General features: G+C 39.7%; 1 protein-coding gene across 6 annotated transcripts in view; it reads left to right on the top strand.

The window, feature by feature from the left end:
* The window catches only part of utrn (utrophin), a 238,861-nt gene that overhangs the window by 144,270 nt on the left and 72,974 nt on the right, over positions 1 to 21,617 (top strand). For all 6 annotated transcript variants that reach the window (XM_042503021.2, XM_088089085.1, XM_042503024.2 and 3 more), the window contains 4 exons: positions 11,509 to 11,638; positions 14,719 to 14,987; positions 16,640 to 16,786; positions 20,719 to 20,797. In XM_042503021.2, the coding sequence (XP_042358955.2) occupies positions 11,509 to 11,638; positions 14,719 to 14,987; positions 16,640 to 16,786; positions 20,719 to 20,797 (625 nt within the window). The remainder of the gene's footprint in view (positions 1 to 11,508; positions 11,639 to 14,718; positions 14,988 to 16,639; positions 16,787 to 20,718; positions 20,798 to 21,617) is intronic.

The raw sequence follows: 21,617 nt of genomic DNA, 5'->3' as shown, positions 1-21,617 counted from the left end.
GTGTTCTTCATGCATCCTCGAGGCCTCTAATTATAAAGACAAACTATTGAGACTAGCAGATAACTGATCTACTGTAGAGACAGAGTGGGGCTCTTTGCATCGGCAGACAATCAATTTCTTGGCTGCTGTAATGCCTGCTAAGTATAGTCTTTTAATGATTTAATGAAGAATCACCATTCAAAGCAGAACAGATTATGTGAAAGAAAAGTTTTCCCCAAGATCATGGTTGAAAAATGTATTATATTTTCAAATTTTGCTGCCAGGGTAATGCCGGATCCATATCAAAGTACTTTATCCAGAGAGCAGATGACTACAATTTGAGGATGATGTGGCCCTCATCACATGTTTGTAAAGAAAAGTGATGTATGTATTTAGTCATTATTATTTTCACTAAAACTTTACTATTTAGAACATTTCCGCATATAAGTAGTGCTCCTGGGAAAGTGTGCATTTGAGCTCTGAATCCTTCATGAATTTAACGTAACGGAGGTTGAGCAATTGATTTACAAATGGTCAGTTTGTGTGTGTTGTCTTTAACATAGTTGTGCACACGCAGTTTTCTTTGGATTAGTAAGGTAATTTCAGTTTTTTTCCACCTTTACTTTGAAATCAAGTTGTTTTGTTGATGATCTGTGTACATTGTTGGTTTGCTTATTGTCTGCACGCCTGCTTATTGTCTCCACTGATTCCTGTTGCAGCCATGTCATCATGTTCTCATCATTTTGTGGGGGGAGGTATTCCTTCAAGAATCAAGGATTTTGTATCTAAGCTTCAGGTCTGTCTGTGTTTTGAGCCATGAGACATCGAACAACTGTCCAGGTTAATCAAAATTTGTCCTCTGAGGTCTGAGATGATGTTGAGGCGCGCTCTGCGTCTTGTTCTCATCACCTGACAGAGAACAGAGACAGGCCTCAACCTAGAAGATCAGACAAGGTCCATTAGATAAGGAATGGGACTGAGAGCACACAATACCCTCAGGAGAATACAGTACAATCTTCCTGCATCTGTACATTCACCTTCCTTTTCTCATTACCCTCTCTCGACTCTTCTGTCTCGTTTTCTCCTCCATGGTGTCTGTCCTGCTGTTGGTGTCCCTGGCGTTTGGATCTCCTTTTTTCTCTCACTTTATCTTCTCTCCATTCCCTTGCTCATCTCTAGGTCTTCAGCTTTGAGGAGACTGGAATAAGAAATAATGGAAAAAGGGGAGTTGAGGGCTCACTTTTCATTTTGACTAAGTTATACTTTTCCCTTCGCTTCCTTCTCCTCTGTATTCTTAATAGATTGGCCTGGAGGTCTCGCCGACCCTGAGAGGGATGAGGGGGCTGAGCAGCACAAAGAGCCAGGGCTTTGAACACGTCATGCTCTATTACTTGCTTACATCGACTCACACACACAGTTCCCCTGTGCTCACACAGACATACACACACACAGTCACTCAGAGATACACACTAGTTACTCTGTCAGTGTGATGGGGGAATGTGTGTATGGAAATTGGTATCTATGAGGTAGGGAGGGCTTAGAAGGGCTAAGTGGAAAAACCTGTCTTTTTCCCGTTTTCTCCTCCTGGGAAACTTGGAGAGATAAAAGAGGAAGGCTAAGCCACTTAGCCCAACAGAGAGCAACGGATATTGCTCTTATTAAAGAATCAGAGGGAAGAAAAATATGAGAGAGCAATGGTCTGAACAGTTGAAGAAAGTGACGGACAGGGAGCGGAAATCGGAGACAAGTTAAGAGCTTAGGAAAAGAGGAAGGAAGAGGATGCAAAGAGGTTTATACGTGGAAGAAGGGAAGTTATTAGAGGTACGAAACAGACAAATATGGTGCACGTTCACCTGTCTGCAGGGCTCGACAGCAACTGTTGCCAGGCTGCCCCAGGTAATAATAAAATTGGCAACCAATTCTTGTCTTTTGGTTGCCATTAGTGGCAATTACTTTAAAATACAAAAAAACAGACACCAGACAGCATAATCTGCACCTCAAAATAAATACATTTTCAATATTTGTTGCATTAGTGATATTTAAATAGTGCTGTTACAGACAGAATCAGAACCAGACAAAGATGCATGAACATTTGTTGAACATTTTATCACGTGGACTCATATTTTGTATACCAGGAACTAAAGGCAAACACTTTCACTCTTAAACAGGACCTATTATGCTCATTTACATGTTCATACTTGTATTTTAAGGTTGCTGCTAGAACATGTTTACATGCTTTGATGGTCTCTTTAGTTTCCTCATACTGTCTGTGCTTGAAGACCTGTATTCAGTCTCTCCTGAAAACTCTCCGTTTAACGCCTGTCTCTTTAACCTTCCCTCCTAAAAAAGCCCAGTCTGCTCTGAGTGGTCAGCTTCTCTGGGTTTTCTGTATCACCGCGTCTCTGCTCTGTTATCCCAGCTGGGGAATGTAAGGGAGTATAGCAGCACTGTCTACCTGTCTTGCAGTGGCATACTTGGAGCAGAGGACATAAAAAAATCTTACACACTATGACATCAGCTTGTAGCCAGAGTAGAAAAAAACTGTAGAAAACGCCGTTCAAAACGGTCTAAAGCCTGAGCTTTCGCTCACAGTGAACACTTCTACTTACATTTATCTCATTATTTGAAACTTTGACCTTGCTTAATATGAACATTACGATTCAAATTCTGTATCATTATCAGGATCAGATTAAACACAAACTAAAAAAAAAAAAATCACATTTTCATTATTAAGCTGACAGATAACTGCATGGTATCTCTTAGTATCTATTAATGTTTTCTTACTCAAAATGTAAGGTGACTAAAAATGGAAAGTAGATTTTCAGTTGGACAGCCAAAACTTGATGCCTAGCAACCAGCCTGGTGAACACTTGAAGAGTTAGTGTTACACCCTGCCTGTCTGTTTTTTTGATAATCAATTTCTAAAACAACTGTTGCTTTAGATTCTGCCTGAAAGCAGTTCTGCTCATTTGGCAGCTCGCAGGAGGAATTTAAAGTGTGTGTGAGGTTGGGAGGGATGTTGTCCTGTTTTACTTGAGTGACTTCTTGCTCCCTCCCCTTTAGATTGATCCGTGTCTGTGTTTTTCCTTGCTAAAATGGCCATAATAGCATTTATTAATCGCACATTCAATTATCCAATAAAAGCCCTCAGTCAGCATCCAGCTGATTAAACTCATCAATCTCCTCTATTAAATTAACAGCTTCAAGGATTGGGAACAAGGGAGCGAGTGCTTGTGGGCATTTTTAACGACGCTTATCTTCTAGCAACAGTTGGCTTTTTGTCCACATTGTTTGGACAGTGCAATCTTTTCAACCGCTCCTCCAATTTTTTTCAGCGTGAATAAATATGAAGACAAACGGGCAAAGAGGGATTCTGTTTAAATTTCAATGTATTCAACTTGGTTTCTTTTGCAGTCTCAGTATGCTTAAGCAGCGCACAATTACCCTCTTGAACGTGAGGAGGGTCTAATAATCCCCCACAGAAGCCATCTTCATCATTGTGCCTGCATGATTGATTAGCACCATTTACACCTGAACGGACAGGTCGTAAAGGAGAATAAAATGGATTAAAGTGCTGTGCTGGACTTTACCTTATCTCTTGGGAAAGGAAGGTCTTTTTTTTAAACTCACAATTGCCTCGCTTTCAATAACTTTTAATTGTTTTTGTCTGCTTCCTTTGCATTTGTTGGCAGCAGTTTCATGACGTTGCTGGACTTATGTCCTGACAGTCTACTGGCTGAATAGAATTTTGCACTAGTCTTCACCTCAGCTGTGTAAAACATTAGAGCTGCTGTGATCAATATTTTTGCATTTTACATGGCTCAAATGACTACATGTATGTCATGAAGCTACAGATAAATATCTCCTAACTCTGCAATTGGCTTCAGCTCTATGGAGCATTTTAGTCTTTTTCAGCTCATTGTTTTGGTTTCTGATTTAGAAATTATAAGGACAGGAAAGAGCTGGACAAAAGCTAAACCATGTGTAAGATGTGCAAAAATTGAGGTGAAATATGTTGGAAATACCAGAAATCTCCATATCTATTCTATTCTATTATAACAAGATACTTTGATATACTATCTGCAAAGATGCACAAACTGAAACAAATCCTACTGGAGAGCGCATTTGCTTTGTTTTAACTGCAATATCCCTAATTGAAATGGGGCCTCGTGAATCACAATACATTTGTTATATCTGTGGCGATACCCTGCTGATCAGCTTTGTATTGTGTTATAATGTTCTACACACTGTTCTTCACAGTATGTAGCTGTATAATCAAATTGATTCTCAGAACCAACTTTACACTACACTATTGTTCAGTATCAAATGGCAGGCAAGCCACATAATAAGACATTTTGCATTAAAAAGACATGTTTTGCCCTCAGGAGCTCATTTGACCAAAGGAAAGACTTAAAAGAGACTGAATGTAAGACTAACATTCATCCATTTGACAGGAGGATGACTCAAAATGAATGCTAATATTTTTGCCAGTTGTGTTCAGCAAATATGCAGCTTTTTCTTAACAAATCCCCCATATCAACTTAAAAGGCTATAAAATGTCAGTGTTTTGTGTCTGCTGCCCCATATTCACCAAAACATGAGGAAATGCAGGTTCAAGAAATTGACAATATTTAAAACATTACAATCAACAATCACCTAAATGAATAATTGTGATGGCACAATAGTAGTAGTAGTAGTAGTAGTAGTAATCTCTTATAATAAAAATAACAAAGTACTAGGATTTAATGTTAAAAATTTGTGTTGGAAATGACAGACTATTTGAAAATATATATATATTTGCCAGAAGCAACAGAAAATGTCTCTTGAGTGGACTAAAATCAATGTTAATCTTTGCAGTGTGGCAAGAACACAACATTGTAAAATAAACATATCAAATACATATTTTAAACAAAATAATTAAATAGCTAGGTTGTTTTAGAAGCTGTCTCAAGTGTTTACATTATTATTTAGCTGTGCCTTACTCTTTTATGAGCTGCAAAGCAGTCTGACACGTGTGTGGATTTCTTATTTAAATATGGTTAAAGCTGGAAGCAGTAGATTAGTGGAGAATATGAGAGAGTATTATTACAAACAACAGCCTTTCAGGAGCTTTTAGCTTTTCCAAGATAACAGTGGATGTTAAGAGCAAAGGGGCTATCAAATGTTTAGACGAAGGCTTTGACCAACATAAAAACACTTGAAAACATAGCTCTTTCTTTAAGTTTTGGCATTTTCGTCCACATACAAACTTTGTTTTCGTTCACTGTAAACAGGCGTTTGTAAATCTCTGTCCAGGATGAGGATTTTCAGAAACAGTGTTTAGTGTTGATGGGTAGACAGGGCAAACTGGGTTTTGTGTTTGTGACATCAGAGTGTGCATTGGTATTTCCTTCGTGAGGCGTCACAAATGAAACGGCACTTTGTGTGGATAAGACCGAAATCCTGCAGGCTTTAAACTTGCTAACAGGATTTTACAGCACAAATAAACAAAAAACCATTTTGGTCTCTTGAGCTAATTTCAACATTCATGACAAGTGTTAATTTAATGAATTTTGTTTTGGGACCCCTCGAAAACGAGTTTATGCATCTCAAAGGGTTTTTCCTAATATGATAAATTTCAATACAGGGAAAATTACTGAAAGGATTAGTGACAATTTGTGTTTTTAGTTTTTTTTAAAGACGTTAAAAACAAATAAACAAGGGAAATGACCTGGAAACAGTGCTTAAAATTATAATAATTCTGATACATAATTTTAAATCCGTTATTTTGATTTGTGGAGTATTTCTCACCAAGTTACTTTTTTTTTGAGAACCAAGGAGGAAAAAACCCTGTTTTCCAATACTACCCATGTCCATATGAACAAGGCCAAAGTCACTCTGACACTTCTGTAACTGTCTGCAATCTAATTTGCAACAAGTTCAAACACTTAACTCCACTAAAACACCTAAATACTTAATTTAATTCACGAAAATAAGTAAAATAAGAGGTTATCCATTTTTTGCTGATTTGTAATACCCTTTAATGTGAGTTAACCCTTATTTTGAAGGCTCCTTGCGTTTGGTGCTTTTGTGATGTTGACAGGTGCTATATTGTCGTGGCCCTTTTGGGAGGCGTATTTTCCTCCTGGAAGATGATTAGGGGTGTGGTAATATTCCAGAGAAGCAGAGATAGTGGGGTTTTAAGAGGGGGAAAGAGGGATGTTTGGCAGAGCTCTGAAAGTAGCTGTGTTGTGATGTTATCTTATCTCCAGCACAGCACAGGGCACACAGTGATAAGAGTTTGCTGTGTTACTACGGCCCCCACACACACAGACCTGGACACAAACACCCACACACACACCGACACAAGACTCAGACTCTCAGACACAGAAATGCACAGAAACCAAGGTCACAGTCACCCATAGCTAGATGCAGTCAGTATTGTGGGACTGACAGGACTCCTGTCTTCCTCTGGTCTTAACAAATCACAGCGGCCCAGACCATATTCTGATGTGCCATAGCTACACACTATTAAAAAGATGAGTATAGTGCCCTGTTTTATCTTTGACATAGACAGACATGTCTTATCACTCATAGGCCACCTGGGATTTGCTAGAGAAAAAAAAAGAAGCTTTTTCTTAACCTGAAAGGCGTACATGTGTTTGATATTAAGCTCTCCTGCTCCCTCTGAAAAGTGTGTCCCCATGTGATTCTCTGATAATGTGAGTGCAAGTGTGAAGTTTAACTAAAAAGACTTTTAGTTAGGCCTTTTTTGGTGTTGTCATCTGTCTGAACTGAAAGAATAGCCAGTGGCTAGGTGACAGACGGAGAGCCTGTTTTTAACAGAGGGAATTACTTGGCACTACTTGTGTTGCCGCTGTTACAACCTTCTGTGTCTTTGTCTGTGTCTCTTTTGAGCCTGTAAACAGTGAAGGGTGTTTGGGGGAAATGGTCCTGTCATAAACCTCAACATTTATTGTAGAAGTTACATTTAGCAAACAATGGCTGTCATACAATTATTAATATGAAGATCATGATTTGAATAAAAATTGAGTTTTTTTCAGTCTTGATCTTGGAAACAGCAGTTGACAAAATGATTTTACCAGCAGCTGTTGTGGATGTTTAAATCATAAGCAGATTTCTTCTGAGCACTTTAAGAACTTCTTATCCACGTTGGCCTAAAGTATGTGCCTCAGGGTTTATTCCTGTTCTTGAATATGATAAAGATATTCACTGAACTGGCATATATCACAATGTGGAGTAGAGATGTACAAAAAGCATTACATGTGATCATACTCTTCATATGTGTAAAAAAAAAAAAGAAGCTTCAGTGACCAATTTTCTTCTTGCCTAAAATCATTAATTTTGCACAGTTGTAGAACAATAAAATTTTATCATACCATCATAATATGATACTGCTGAAAGCTAATAAACAATAACATTAGTACTGAAAATGACCATTAAAGTTGGTAACTTTAACTTTAACTTTAACTGTAACTTTTTTTCATCATATTTGTTTAAACTTTTACTTTATTCATACAGTACTACAAAAGATAAATAGTCTGTGAAAAAAAATCCTGATCCTTGTTTTTATGGCTTGACTTCCCATGAACAAAAAAAAACAACATCAGCGCCAAAGAGTCTCTAATGCAGCTATCAGTCATATCAGTCACTGCTCGGTCTAACCAGGCATTGTCTGTTTCTTACCGCAAATGTTTTCAGAAACATATTTTAGTGTACTGATTCACTGTAAAATGAGAAAATTTCTGATCACGCTGCTACGTTGAAAACAGTTGAGCCGAAAAAACCAAGCATTGCCCACTAGCCAGAGCAAATTTTTTCAAGGGTGGATTCTTGCAAGGAGTGGGAGAGGGAACCTGTTTTTTTTGCAGATATTATCTGTCTCATGTATATCTGTGAGAATGTAGCAACAGAGAAGTTATTTTTAAAAAGTCACCAACTGGTCACAGTAAGCCAGACAAAACAAGCAATTTAAAGATGTTACTTTTCACTCAGGGGACTTTTAAAGGGCTTTTTGCAATTTGTTGGCATAAAACTATTAATTAAATCAAAACTCCAATAAGCAGATTTAATTTTCAAATAATAGTTTCAGCCTTAGATAATACTGAGTTATCACCCAGGTCTGAAGCAAACATTCGGAAAATTTAGCATGCTCTCTGTATAATCCGTAAATAAACGGTAATACTTACTAAACAGAGCCAAAGCAGGTGAATATTTTAGCAGTAGCAGCAGTGTGAGTTTCTTTTACACGTGTTTGTAATCAGGCGTCTCTGATTTATCCATCCAGGGATGTTTTCACCGGGATGCTGTTTGTGCTCACACTGAGCTGCTATCTGTGATTTGCAGGGAAGAATTTATTGTGACGTTACAAAACTGATATCAGAATATTTTACTTGCTAAACTCTAAGCAGTATGCAAAGAATATTTGCAAATAAAACCTCTTCACGCTCATTTCAGTCCCTTTCAAAGCCCAATTTAAGCCAGCAACACATCTGTGGGTGCGAAACAAAAAGCGGATGAAAAAGGGAGAAGTTAGTTTTGACTGGTAGCTGTCCTCGCAGCTTAGCTCCTCACCCTCCCTTTCTTATCTCAGCTCCGCATACACACCTCTGCTCCTCTTCCAAAATCACCTCTCATTTACTTTCTATCTGTCAAGGTCCCCTCTCTGAGTTACCTGCCTATTTATGTTTCCTCGATGTGAGCCAGTAGGAAATCATTGGAACTGAGCAAACCGTTTTATTAGCAGGTGTGATTTAATTTGTTTTCAGCAGGATGCTCCATTTCAGCATGAGGGTGCATTTGTCTGCAGGAGGCTGTGTGAAATTGTCATTGCAGTGGTCGGAACTTAACTTTTACAGAAACCCTGAAAGGAGCTTTGTTATTTTGAGACTGGAGTACATCTCAAGGCCTGTGTGCAGACTTAATACCTCCCACCCCCCTACCCTGCTATTTTTTCTCCTTTCTCCTCTTATCTCTTCATATGGTACTGTACAGACGATCCCACTGAACCCAGCATGTTGTCAGCTACTGCTCAGTGGACGTTGTGTGCAGGACTGCAAAAACAGAATTGCCATCTCATTTTTGGCTGCACTCGTCTGTTTGATAATTCTGATAAGTGTGAGATTTTATCAAAGCAACTCGTTCTATCTAATCAACTTGCCTCACAGCATCTTAAACTACATCGCCTCCTTACAAAGCAATCACACACTCCGATAGGCAATGAGGTCCCCAGGGGGTCACACTTATATTAAAACAAGAATAATTATACTCTTATATGCCATGCTTACTCTCTCTATTTAGTTTCAAAGGCTGCTGTGGGCAGTGAAGAGGATGACTAGTTGACGTGAGGTTAAAAAAAGCGGTCCTTTTTTTATATGTTTTTATGCCTCTGCATCAGTGATAGCCGTGGCCAAAGACAGTTTGTTTTCGGGTGGTTTGTTTGACCCTTTCTTGTGAATGCAAAATCTCAAGAACGTATTGTTAGAATTACTTGAAATGTGGCACAAACATTCACATGGACTCAACGATGAACTGAGTACATTTTAGTTTAAAAGGGTGAAGGTCACTGTGAGCTTGTATCCGTCTCAGTCTTGTGAATGCGACGTCTCAAGAGCACCGTGAGGGAATTTCTTCAATTTTGGGATGTATGTTCACATGAATTTAATGGTGAACTACCACATTTTGGTGGTTAAAGATCAGAGTGAATGTGACCTGGCATCTTTTTCATTCTTCTGAATGTAATATCTCAAGAAGGCCTTGAGGGAGTTTCCTCAAATTTGGCAGAAATGTTCACTTAGACTCAAGAAATGAACTAATTAGATTTTAGTGGTCAAGGTCAAGGTATGACCTCACAAAAAAGGTTTTTGGCCATAACTCAATAATTCATACTCGACGAACGAAACGAAACAGACAAAAAATCATACAGATGTCTAATAAGATATAATGATGAAATTATGACATTTTATACACAGAAGATCAAAGGTCAACTTCACTGTCATCACAATGTTCTGCAAAAACACTTTTCTGGCCATTACTAAATGTCAGGAGCAGAGAAAGGATTTGGTCAGTCTGGTCATTTGAATTGGTGACACTAATCTTGGGTGCTTGCGTTGAAACTGTGCTGATTGTACATATCCTCTGAGCATTGTGTTGTTTTACAGACCTGCATTTAAACTGTAACTGCAAATTGACTGGTTTGTAGAGGCATACTACCTCGAGGTGGTAATATTAATTTCTATACTGTAGGATCCGAAGTGTGTGTGCATGGCTATATGTTTGTGTGTGTAGTAATTCTGCTGTGTAAGAAGATGAGCAAGAGATGCTGTATATCTAGCCGGCTCTGTAATGATAATACCTGCAGGGTTATTGCTCCCCAGCAACTCACTTTATTCTGCGGATCACTCAGCTAATTTTGCACCGACCCCAAGGAAATGCCCGGTTTGACCCCGTACTCTCGTCTTCAATCGCTGCTCTGTTTCCAGAACTCTCACCCCTGCTGACACTCCTAGCACTCTCAATCTTACCTTTTGCTTTCGCTCTTAATAAGGCAAGTCTGGGCAGACTCAGTATTCTGTTATCCTGCAATTGCCTAATTAGCCGTTGAGAGAGTTGTTTATCTCATCCATAAGCTGAACGTAAACATCTGTTCCTGTTGTTTGGTCGTGTGAGCATGAGTTAATCATAAGGGCCTGTCGTAATATAATGAAAGTCTGTGCTGCTTTATGCAGAACTGGTTGAAAAGTAGATATTTCTGAGTGGTGGTGGGGATGTGGTGGTGTTGGGCTGAGGGGGGCAGCAGTCTGGATACAACACCCTGTTCAGAATTTAGCAGGTTCATGTGGAGTTCATTGGCGCTGATAAGGAGACAAGAGTCAAACATGCACATACCTGCAGAGAAAATGCATTAATTACCCTTTTCTCAAATTCATTGTTTAAAAAAGCTTGGCTTACAAATGCACTTTCTCTCTCATCAAGTTGGCTTATTCTGTTTTCAGTAACAAACACTGTGTCCGGAATCACACGTGATTCAAACCAACTATGACGTAGAATTAAGTATGTATTTTGTGTATGCAAGAAACGCAGTAGCAAGAATTTCTGAGAATGAGACGAGTTGACTGGACATATTTAACTGCCCTACAGTGCATTGCATCTTGTCAGACTGAGCAAAGGTGAAAATATTTAGGGTCAAAGCTGTCCCTTTAGAAATGTTTTTTTCTTCTTGTTCAGGTGAGAAAGTATGTATTAGTTTCCCAATGTTTTCTGAGATCTGGGAGCTGCTGTCTGGGTCAGACCGGCTGTTGTTAGCATGCTAGTCTTTCTTGAGTACACAGTTCGAACAGCGTGTTAGTAATGCCATTCTTATGCCTTCATTGAGTAGACAGTAGACAGCACATTTGTATGCCATTCTGAACACAGCCACTGTCTTTTCTGTTAAATTCATTACAAAGTAACAAAGTCATCTGTTTTTGGTAACACCTTTTCATATATATGGAAGCCCCATTGACTCATCGCTCTGCATTTCTCCTGCAGGTTCTATGGTCAGAACTGAGGGAACGAGAGCACTTGGTGATCAGTACTTTGGATCAAGCCCGGATGTTTCTCGCTGACCAGCCCATTGAGGGCCCCGGAGAGCCACGCAAGAACCTGCAGCAAAAGACAGGCATGTTAACGCTCCACAAAAACATCAACATACTCCCTATGTCAGGGATACTTGACTTGCTATGCCCAGGGTCCACATATGCAAAATGGCAGGCGGCCAGGGACCAGTCAATAAACAAACACTGATAATATTTATCAGATATTAAAAGGCCTGCAATCCATCTTTCTTTGAAATTTTTCATTTTCAAATCAACTGACTTATGAACTTAAATGACTGAGAACATGTGGGGTTAAGCCCAGACCTCTGCCAGAGGTGTGGCTTTTTAGTTAACATGCTTTATTGAGATGGTTTTTAAGCACTCTGGCACCTCATTTATTTTGAAAAAAGAAAAATTCCAGAGGGATGAATGAATTTATTTTCATAGTGAATCAGAAAATGATAGTGTGGCCAACCAGCCAGCACTATATAGTGAAGACATTTCACTCCCAGACACTAAAATAAAATGGCAGAGGGTAAAAGTCATGCTTTATACATTACAGTTTTATGATAAATATCTTTATGACAAAAAACATCAAGTGCAGCTCAATGCAAAAGTTCAATTCTCCCTGCAGCAGGGAGATGTGTTTCGGGTGGGAAAAAAATCTTTGTATTTTAGGTCAACATGTCACAGATGTTAAGCGACTCTGTTTACTGACGGGCTGTAACTTTTCTCTGGCCACAATTTACAGCTAAAAGATAAACTATTCCCAACTTTTTGTGTGGCTGCACTTTGCAGCAGAATCAGACAGCCGCAGCTTTCAATTGACATTGCACAGCAGTTTGTCGCAGTCCGCACTTTGCTGCTATTCAGTTTGTTTTAAGCTTAACACCCGTAGGTCACCCGAATGTCCTCATAGACTCCTTTTAAACCAGCTTGAAGCCCTAGCTCCTCCTGATATCTGATTCAGTACATTCTGCACAATAAACACTTTAAAATTCACAGTAAGACTGTCTGGTTGTCTTTACACCAAATGTAAGGCCTTATTTGGCCCAGTTTTGAGGTTAAGTGCTCTAGAAACACCATTTGCTAATGCCAATATCTAACAGAGCACCAGAGAATGAAATATGCACTGACTCATTCAGCATTCCCTCTCTGTCTTGGTCGGATGCGGCAGGGAAGTCTTGGTTAAGTCAGCACATTTCCCTTCAAACTGAAACCCTACTGTGTAAATAATTAAACCATCCCAAGGGGCTGTGTAAGGGTGTGGCAAGACTTCAGAGCGCATTCCGATAGGCTTGTTGTCTGTGATCTTTGATACGGATATCAAAGCGTCGCCCCATTGTATAAATAGATAAAAAGCTGATCTAAGATCAGAGGCTGCGCTTGTTGTTTAATCAGCGGCGATGGGATTTGTCATTGTGACTTTGTAGCAGTCATAACAAACTTTAATTGTCCTACTCTCCTTCTTATTAATTTAGTTCTGCCAATGACACTAAATTAACTTTTATTGTTCTGTTTGTACCCCACATTCATCAGTACAAAAGAGACAGCACTGCGTTGTTTTAATCTGTATGAGACGCCACCAGCAGTACGTCTCACAGGTGTGTGTCTGTGTGTGTGTGTGTATGTGTGTGTGTGTGTATGTGTGTGTGCACATGTGAGGCAGTGAGAGAGGGTGCAACAGGTGAAGATGATAATCCTGGCACTACCCTGGAGACGAGACCTTAGAACTCATAAAAGCCGCTCATCTTTCTTTGTAGTTGAAATGGGCATTTGGGGAGCAGTTTCTCTTCCGCTCACTTTTTCTCTCTCTTTCTATGTTCTCTGATATGTCACAGTTATTCTGTCCTCTGTCTCAACGTTTTTTTCCTCTTTTTTGGCTACTTTTATCATGCCTTGACTGCCTTCCCTTCCTCCAGCACTGTAATGGAGATCCTCTTTTCTTTCTTCTTTTTACCTTCTGCCCTTCTTTTCTCCCTTCTCATCTTGAGTTCTTTGCCTTAGTTGAAATCAAACAAAGGACATACGAATAATGGAAAGTAAATTGCAGGAAAAGAGAAAATGCTCAAGAAAGGCATCTTCAGTACCTTAAGGGCACTGAAACACCAAGCCGTCAGTCAGATGCAGGGCCATCTGTGAGTGTCAGTCAGCCCAGTTTTTGTGTCCTGCACCATTGGCACTGGTTTGCCCTTGCTGGCTTTTATCCGACTGATTTAGCATGCTGAATCGGAGATTCGCCATTGGAGATGGCGGAGCCCGTCAGTGAATGAAATGACTTTGATTAGCAGTTCAGCTCAGCTCATGAGAAGAGATATGGAAGTGAGGAAAGCAGATTAATGGCTGTCGAGAGAGTGTGAGATTGAAACAAAGGTTTTATAATAAATAAATAAATATATAAAATTACCATTGAGCTCCTGAGGAGAAACGGTTCATAACTGTTTGTGTTTGCTAGCTCATTATAAATATCCTCTGTTCTTTCAACATTGACTCGTGTTATTTATGTGCTAACTGGCTAACTAGTGTCTTGAATCCACCCTGTTAATCTTCCATTCTCCTGTTTCATTTGAGGAATACATGCTACTGCCACAAGCTTATATGTAAATCCCTTCATGCAAGCGCAGAATATATGTGCTAGTTGGCCTTTGGCTGTAGCTTTTGCGGTGTATAGTAGTTTCATTTTTTTGGCCAAGACACAGATGGTGTGAGGTAGGTCAGCAGTGGGCCTTCATTACCACAAGCTCTTTGATGTCGGTTTGGTGTGCCTGGGCCCTAAGATGTAATTTAAAAAAAACAACAACAAACAAACGAAACAAAACACCAGAGCCAAAACCTTATGAAAAATAAGGTAAAATGAAAAAGAATGTGACATGAAATCATCTCAAAAATGTTTCAATTTCTCCTTTAACTTGTATAAAAATGTACATAAATGCAAAACAAATAGAATAAAAATACTGAAGAAATTCAGGTTTCTGAAATAAAAAGAGCCAGCTGGATGCACGGATTTGAAAACGTTGCATTTTTGGTGGAGGATGATTTTATTAAGGGTTCCTCACTGATACCATGGACACTATTTTAAGGAGTAATAAAAGGCATGGAAACTGTCTTTGTCAACAAAATAACTTTCCTCTCTCTTTTCTTCGTCTTTGCTCTCTTCCTTCAGACCTCACTCCTGAAGAGAAGGCTCGAGGGTTGGCCCGGGCCATCCGCAAGCAGACAGGCGAGGTGAGGGAGCGATGGGAGCGACTGAAAGGACACATAGGTGGCTGGCAGAGTCAAGTGGAGCGAGCCCTGGAGCGACTCCAGGAGCTGCAGAGCTCCATGGACCAGCTCGACCTGCGGCTGACTCAGGCAGAGGAGGCCAAAGCTACCTGGCAGCCTGTGGGGGACCTGCTGATCGACTCTCTGCAGGACCACATTGACAAGACCATGGTAAGTCAGAGGGACAGCACTGCTGTTGTGTGCACTATTGCCGAGCACCAAACTCATCAAAACATCAAGTCAGGAGTTTAACAGCCCATCTTCCTGTACATGATTACAGCATACACTACTGAATCAACTTAAATAAATCTCATCTAATCTTTAACCTGCAGGATTTTATCTGAAACCAACAGATTTAACATTAAAGTTGGTGCTGCCGATTGTGATTTGATTCAGTGGAAGTATTAAAACAAAACTGCATATCCATGAAATGAGTGTGTAATAACGTGAGTGAGACTTAGCTGTGAATTCTCATGCAGTTTCCACCTCTCTCTTTTTATTTCCAGAACAAAGCCACTTGATTTAATGATGTGCTCGGTTTGATGATTCTGTCTTGTCTCTCTGCAAATGCCACTCATCAAATTTGCAGATGTCGCTTCCCAAGGAGACCTAGCCAAGAGACAAGCGACATATTTAGTTTACAAGCAGAAAAATGACAGCACTCCCTAATGAACAGTAAACAATAAATGAATGTTGTGACGAAGGAGAAATAGAGGACAGAGGAGCAACAGTTGCATCAAAATTCAACAATGTGAAATAATAGTTCACAGGTTGCATGAGCAAAGGCAGCTCCTCCACTGTTGCATTAATTTGGCTGTCTGTTACACCAGCTCACATCTTAATGATTGCCCCCCAGTGGTATGGACAGTCTGGCTAGTTGTATCACTTTATATCCATGTCATGAAGGCATCCACTCTGAATATATCTGTTAAAGGGCAGAGTCACCGTCTTTTATGTGGATGGCCAATCAGTGAAGCAGGGAGAGTGCTCTAAATACAGCATTAAATCCTTTTTGTTTACCCAGAAAAAGCAAAAAATCACTCATTTAAATAAACATTAATTCTAAGGTATATAGAACCAGCACATGTTTACATCTGTCTTGGTGAATTAAGGGTTTATTTCAACCAAACCAGAGCTGATGATTGTTTAAACAGTGGAAAGAGAAAAAAACAGACATTTTTTGTGAGTTTTATTTTGCCTCTGTCGGCTTTGGATGAAAGTGTTTTATGATGAAAAATGATTGTTTATATAAATGAAGTTTGGAGGATTTGGCAATTGTGATTTTTGGGATGTTTCTAGTCAAACAAAAGGATCTACTCTTTGAAGAAAGGTCTCTGCAGAGATCCTTTCAATAATCTTGTAATAATACACTTAAAATAATAACAGACTGAGCATGTTAGGGGCAAAAACAAGTGGACAAAATTGATAGTGCAAAAATGCCCTGTTTGAATGCCTATGTGTTTACATTGCAAGAGGACTCACTTTTTCAGTTAATATAGCAGTCAATATTGACTACATTAACCATCAACACTGATTAATCATCTATGTTAAAAGTATGTAGGGATTGAATATATATAGCAGCCACAGTAGAGACTTGAAAAAAGATATTATATTAATAAAAAATCTCAATTAAAAACTTGATTCATCTCCAATTAGACATCATGAGGTCAACATGATAAACAAGAAAAAGTTAAACACAATTAGGAACACAATTATTGTTTGTCAAATCTCCATGATTAAGTAATTTGTCAGCCTATATCTTTAATTATAATACAGTTACATTATCTATTTTTCACCCTACAATAACAAAACTTTCCTTTCAGACCTTCAGAGAGGAAATTGCTCCGTTACGTCAGGATGTAAGGATCGTCAATGAGCTTTCTGCAGAGCTGACACCGTTGGACATCCAGCTGTCCTCCACCGCCTCGAGACAACTGGACCAGCTCAACATGAGATGGAAGCTACTACAGGTAGTTTGAATCCTCCTGAATCACCTGCAGCTGTTAGAGCAGACACTTAGTTTCCACACACACACACACACACACACATACACACACACACCTCTTCTTTACTTTCTCTTGGGTTTTCTGCCATTTTTCTTCCTGTAGTATTTTGTCCATGCTTACCGAAATGAATGCTGCTTCAATATATATCTAGATCTTCTTCCTTCCTGTTCCTTCATTCTCCTACTGCCTTCCTGTGTGTTTTTTATCTCTAAAGTCTGTCTTTGTCTCCCTCCGTCAATATCTCTTGCCGTGTGCATGCTGATTTCACTTTTTGTCAGCCAAAACACACATGGGACTGAGAGTTGTCCCTCTACCTGTGTGCCTGTTTTATTTGAAAGCAGCTCTGTGCTCACTGCAACACTTTGTCACCGCACATCAATGGACACTATTCTCACAGAACACCAGTCACATCCTTGGCTCCCTACGAATCTGAATGTCTTGGTGTGATCCGCTGGGGGACTCGCTGAGTGTTTCTCAGAGTGGGGCATGTCTCGGCCCCAGAGGGAAAGTCGTGGAGGAGTCTCTTTACAAGTCATGAGAAAGAAAAGAGAAACGATGTTGGTTGTGAATTAGGGAGTGAAATCCTCTATGTTAAGTCTGCAGGAGAGTGTGTGAGTTCTTTCAGACATGTTCTACTTATTAAGCAAGGTCAACAGTGACATTTCTTCTATTTGTTTCCACAGTGTCTTCATCAGGTCTAATTTAAACACCGGCTCGGTGATTGACCAGTTAGCTAATCTTTTTTTAATCTACATTAGGGGTGGGTAATATATTGATTATACTTGATGTATAATCAATGTAGGATGTGATTTAAGAAGAAGATTTAAGATATGTCTGCACAAAACAAAACAACAAAAATACATCAACAAAAAAGACAATGTTGTGTATGTGAGATTAAAAAAGCCCTAGGGGCTTATAAGTAATCTCACCTCAATAAGAATAATAAATACAGAGGTCATGTTACTAAGAAAAGTGAACTAATTCTAAATTTCAAAGCACAGAGATAAGTATATCCCGATGTAGCCTAAAAACATTGCAATATTATTTATAGGCTATACTGCCCAACCCTATCTACAGTACATGTTTAGATCATGACATAGATATGTGCAGAGAAATATGTTTTCTGAGTATTTTTATCCGTACTGACGGACTCTTTGAGCCTTTGAAATCCTTGACCATGCTGGCTGGTCATGCCTGTGGTGCCCAGTGGTAGGAGGACTGAATGCAGGTCACACTGTCCAGCTGAGATGGCACCAATTTGAAGGACACAAGGCAGCCACAGATAGCCCATGATTTCAAAGAAACCGTCATGGGCATTTTTTTTTAGTTTTGCAGACTTCAACTGAAGTTTTCCAAGTATACAGCCACCCGGCACCGTCGCTGCAGATAAACGAGCTGGAGCAGAAAGAAGCAGGAAAGGGAGTTATACGTTTAGAAAAATGAAATTTTGGAGAGGAACCTAAAGTCATCTCTTTTTAAGCGTGACACTGCCGCAGAGAGAACCTGGGAAGCTGGGCTAATTTGTAGCCTCGTGATATTTCCCATGTACCATTCAGACACCCTCTAATAGTCTTTCTGCCTGAAGAATGACCGTAACTCAAATACTGAGTCAGAGGAGGGCAGATTTTCAGCGGACTGCAAACTTCTCTCTGTTGTCTGTTCTTTTAATTTTTTTTCAGTCAGCAGGACGGCTACAGCTTCACTAATAAGCCAGATCTGACTGTGCAGTTTGATGATTTGGTTTTCATATGCAGACAGCTCCCATCTTCATCTCAGTGGGACAGTGGCCATTATAGCCATTAGTGGCCAGAGAGAAACGGAGCTATTGGCCTTTCTGTGGTTATTTCCAGGATCCCTGTGTGGACAGCTGTGATCTGGCTGCCATAACGCCTGAGGTGTGTGTGTCCGTGTGCGAGTCTCAATATTACAGACTGCCAATACTCTCCTGCCAGCCAGCCTGATGGGGCAAAGCAGCCCCACAGCCATGCAGGGCACAGGTGCACTGCCTGAGAGGTCAATACACAGCTTTCACACGGGTACAGGACTGACTGTGTGTGTGACTGATGACTCAAAGCTGTATGAAGCATCACCTTTCATTGAGTGCACTGCATGAAAAATTGCTACTAGCATTATTTATAAGCTTGCTGTATGTTTGTTGTTGAAATATACTTTTGAAATAAAAAAGGTCAACTGGAGCATATGATGAAAAAGAAATCTGTGGTGTCTTTGCACAGGTTGCTTTGGAAGCTGGTTTTGTCCTGGTTTTGATCATATAGAGGATATTACATGCAACATGAGACATCGGATATTGTTCAGGTTTCTTATCTGTGTGTCATACCAACATGTATTTGACCACAGTATATCACAATATATATCTGAGGGTATACTTCTTGTCGCCCACTCCTAATCTGTGCATGTGGCAGATATCTGCTTGTAGAGATTTATCCTGCAGCAGCATATTATGTTTGCATGTGCATACACATGACTTGATCGTTGTAGGGTTTCTACACCAGACTGATCTGCACAGTTTCACACACGTCTGACAGAAAAAATATAGTTTTAATCAATACAGCTGTCCACACCAGCCTATTAATGGCTTGCACCCACAGCCTATTCTAATTTATTGTGACTTATAGGAATACTACACCCATAAAATCATCATCTATATTCATGTGGGTTCATGAGAGGGAATATATAAACATATATACTGTATATTACCATATTTTTCCTCCATTGTTGTTATTGCTGTACAGCACTTGTACATGTGACGGTTGGTCTCTGACCCTCCTCAACTGTGAGAGGGTGGCTGAGTAAAAAGTGACAGTGAGGAGCACAGCAAAGTTGAACATTTTTCATCTCTTGCCGACCAGAATAAAACACCACACATGCAGTGCTCAACCAGAATAGACACTCAGTGCCTTGTCTAGTTGCTGATGTTTAGGCGTAGTGTAAAAATGTGATGTTCCCATTGCAAAGAATAAAAAAATATGCTTGCCTCAGAAAAAAAATGCTTTGGCGGGCACAGCACCCAATACCATCCTTCTACTTTTACTTTTACTTTGAATTACCTTTTAGCGTATGTGTTATTATCATTATTATTATTATTATTATTATTATTATTATTACTATTATATTTTAAACATTTTATTTATTTATTTATTTATTTTGTTGTGTGTTATATACGGTAAATGTTATGGCTTGTTTATGTTAGGAATATGTGCAAGACATGGAGAATTACGACAGCCATGCCCGAGCTAATGGGGAACCTATCATTCATCCTCAGACAAGCCCTCCATCAGCATCTCCAGTTATCTGGATCCTCCATGCCTCTGGCAAGCTCGCCAGTGCTTTCTGTTGCTGCATCTTTATTTGGGACATCCAAAATAAAACAAAAAAAATAATTAAAATATGCACAAGATATATTTACTTTTATACCTGCAGCAGTACTTTATGTAAAAAAAAAAAGAAAAGATTTGTAAAAAAAAAAAAAAAAAAAAAAAATTGTTAAAAATATCTTTAAAAAGGCATGGAAAGCATTAAAGTTTAGTGTCTGATACCTGTAGAAACCCTGGATGTATAATTTAAATACAATGATATATATGTCTTTAAACAGCTACACACAGGTATAACATAGCATATATTAACTGTATTCTCATTTAGATCTGATACAATATACATTTATACCTGTGAAAGAAAAGTTTTTGAATTCAGGGTTTTATAGCAGCAACTTCATTTCCACTTTATTACACTGGAATTGAACTCATTCCAACCATGACGCCAACTCCAGCCACTGTAAAGCTCTGTTTCTCTGAGTACAACTGTCAGACCCACAGCTGACTGTCTTCTCTCCTGCCTGTCTGTCTGTCTGTCTGTCTGTCTGTCTGGTCATGGTGCAGGTGGCGGTGGAGGACAGACTGAAACTGCTTCAGGAAGCCCACAGAGACTTTGGCCCCTCCTCCCAGCATTTCCTCTCCAGTAAGCATGGTGCCAATTACCTCTCCTGGGGAATTAGAAACATTTGGGGGGAACTTGGTTTCTTTCCACTCAGTTACACTGTTTCACATCCCCCCTAATTTTTTCATGTCCCATCTTCTAATCTTCGGCCATACGCTTCACAGTCACGCATACTCAGTGGATGTGTGGGCACACACACATACACACACGCGCAGTTTGCAGACGAGGCACTTCACTCCTGAATAATGCAGGGCTTAATTACAGCTCTCCACTGGCTCCCTTCCTCTTTCTCCCTCTTTTGAGTGGTCATTAGCAGAGAAAGAGGAACAGAGAGAGTTAGAGACAAAGCAAAAGAGAGAAAAGATAAATGCACGAGTGCGAATATTAAACAAAGCAGCCAGTCTCTCTCTCTCTCCCCGTGTCTCTCTCTAATGTCATTTTCTGTAATCATACGGCCATTAGTGTTCTTTCTGCTCCACCTGATTTGCTTTGCCGGCTGTCAGATACAGAGACAAAATGGACGGTGTGTGATTCAGAGCAGGTGGTAAGCTCGGCCCGCCGTGCTGTGTCACCAACAGACATGAATTTGCCAAGTAAGCCCTGCTGAGAGCTCAGCGAGTGCACCAGACAAAACAGCACTCCGTCTCTTCTTTCATCTTCCTGGCACTATGACACTATCTACTCCATCACACATTCGCTCTCATTACACTAGTAGCTTAATATTCCCTCAGGGATCAATAAAGTACTGCGTCCTTATCTTGCCCTATCCATCTCGTATATCTCCCAATCTCGCTTAATCTCTTTCTCTTACTGTCTTTTCATCTCTCTATCTGAGCGTAGA

This window comes from Plectropomus leopardus, chromosome 16, assembly GCF_026936395.1.
Source record: "Plectropomus leopardus strain MGB_pleo_1.0 chromosome 16, ASM2693639v1, whole genome shotgun sequence".
Taxonomy (NCBI): domain Eukaryota; kingdom Metazoa; phylum Chordata; class Actinopteri; order Perciformes; family Serranidae; genus Plectropomus; species Plectropomus leopardus.
This window is presented reverse-complemented; position numbering and strand designations above follow the sequence as displayed.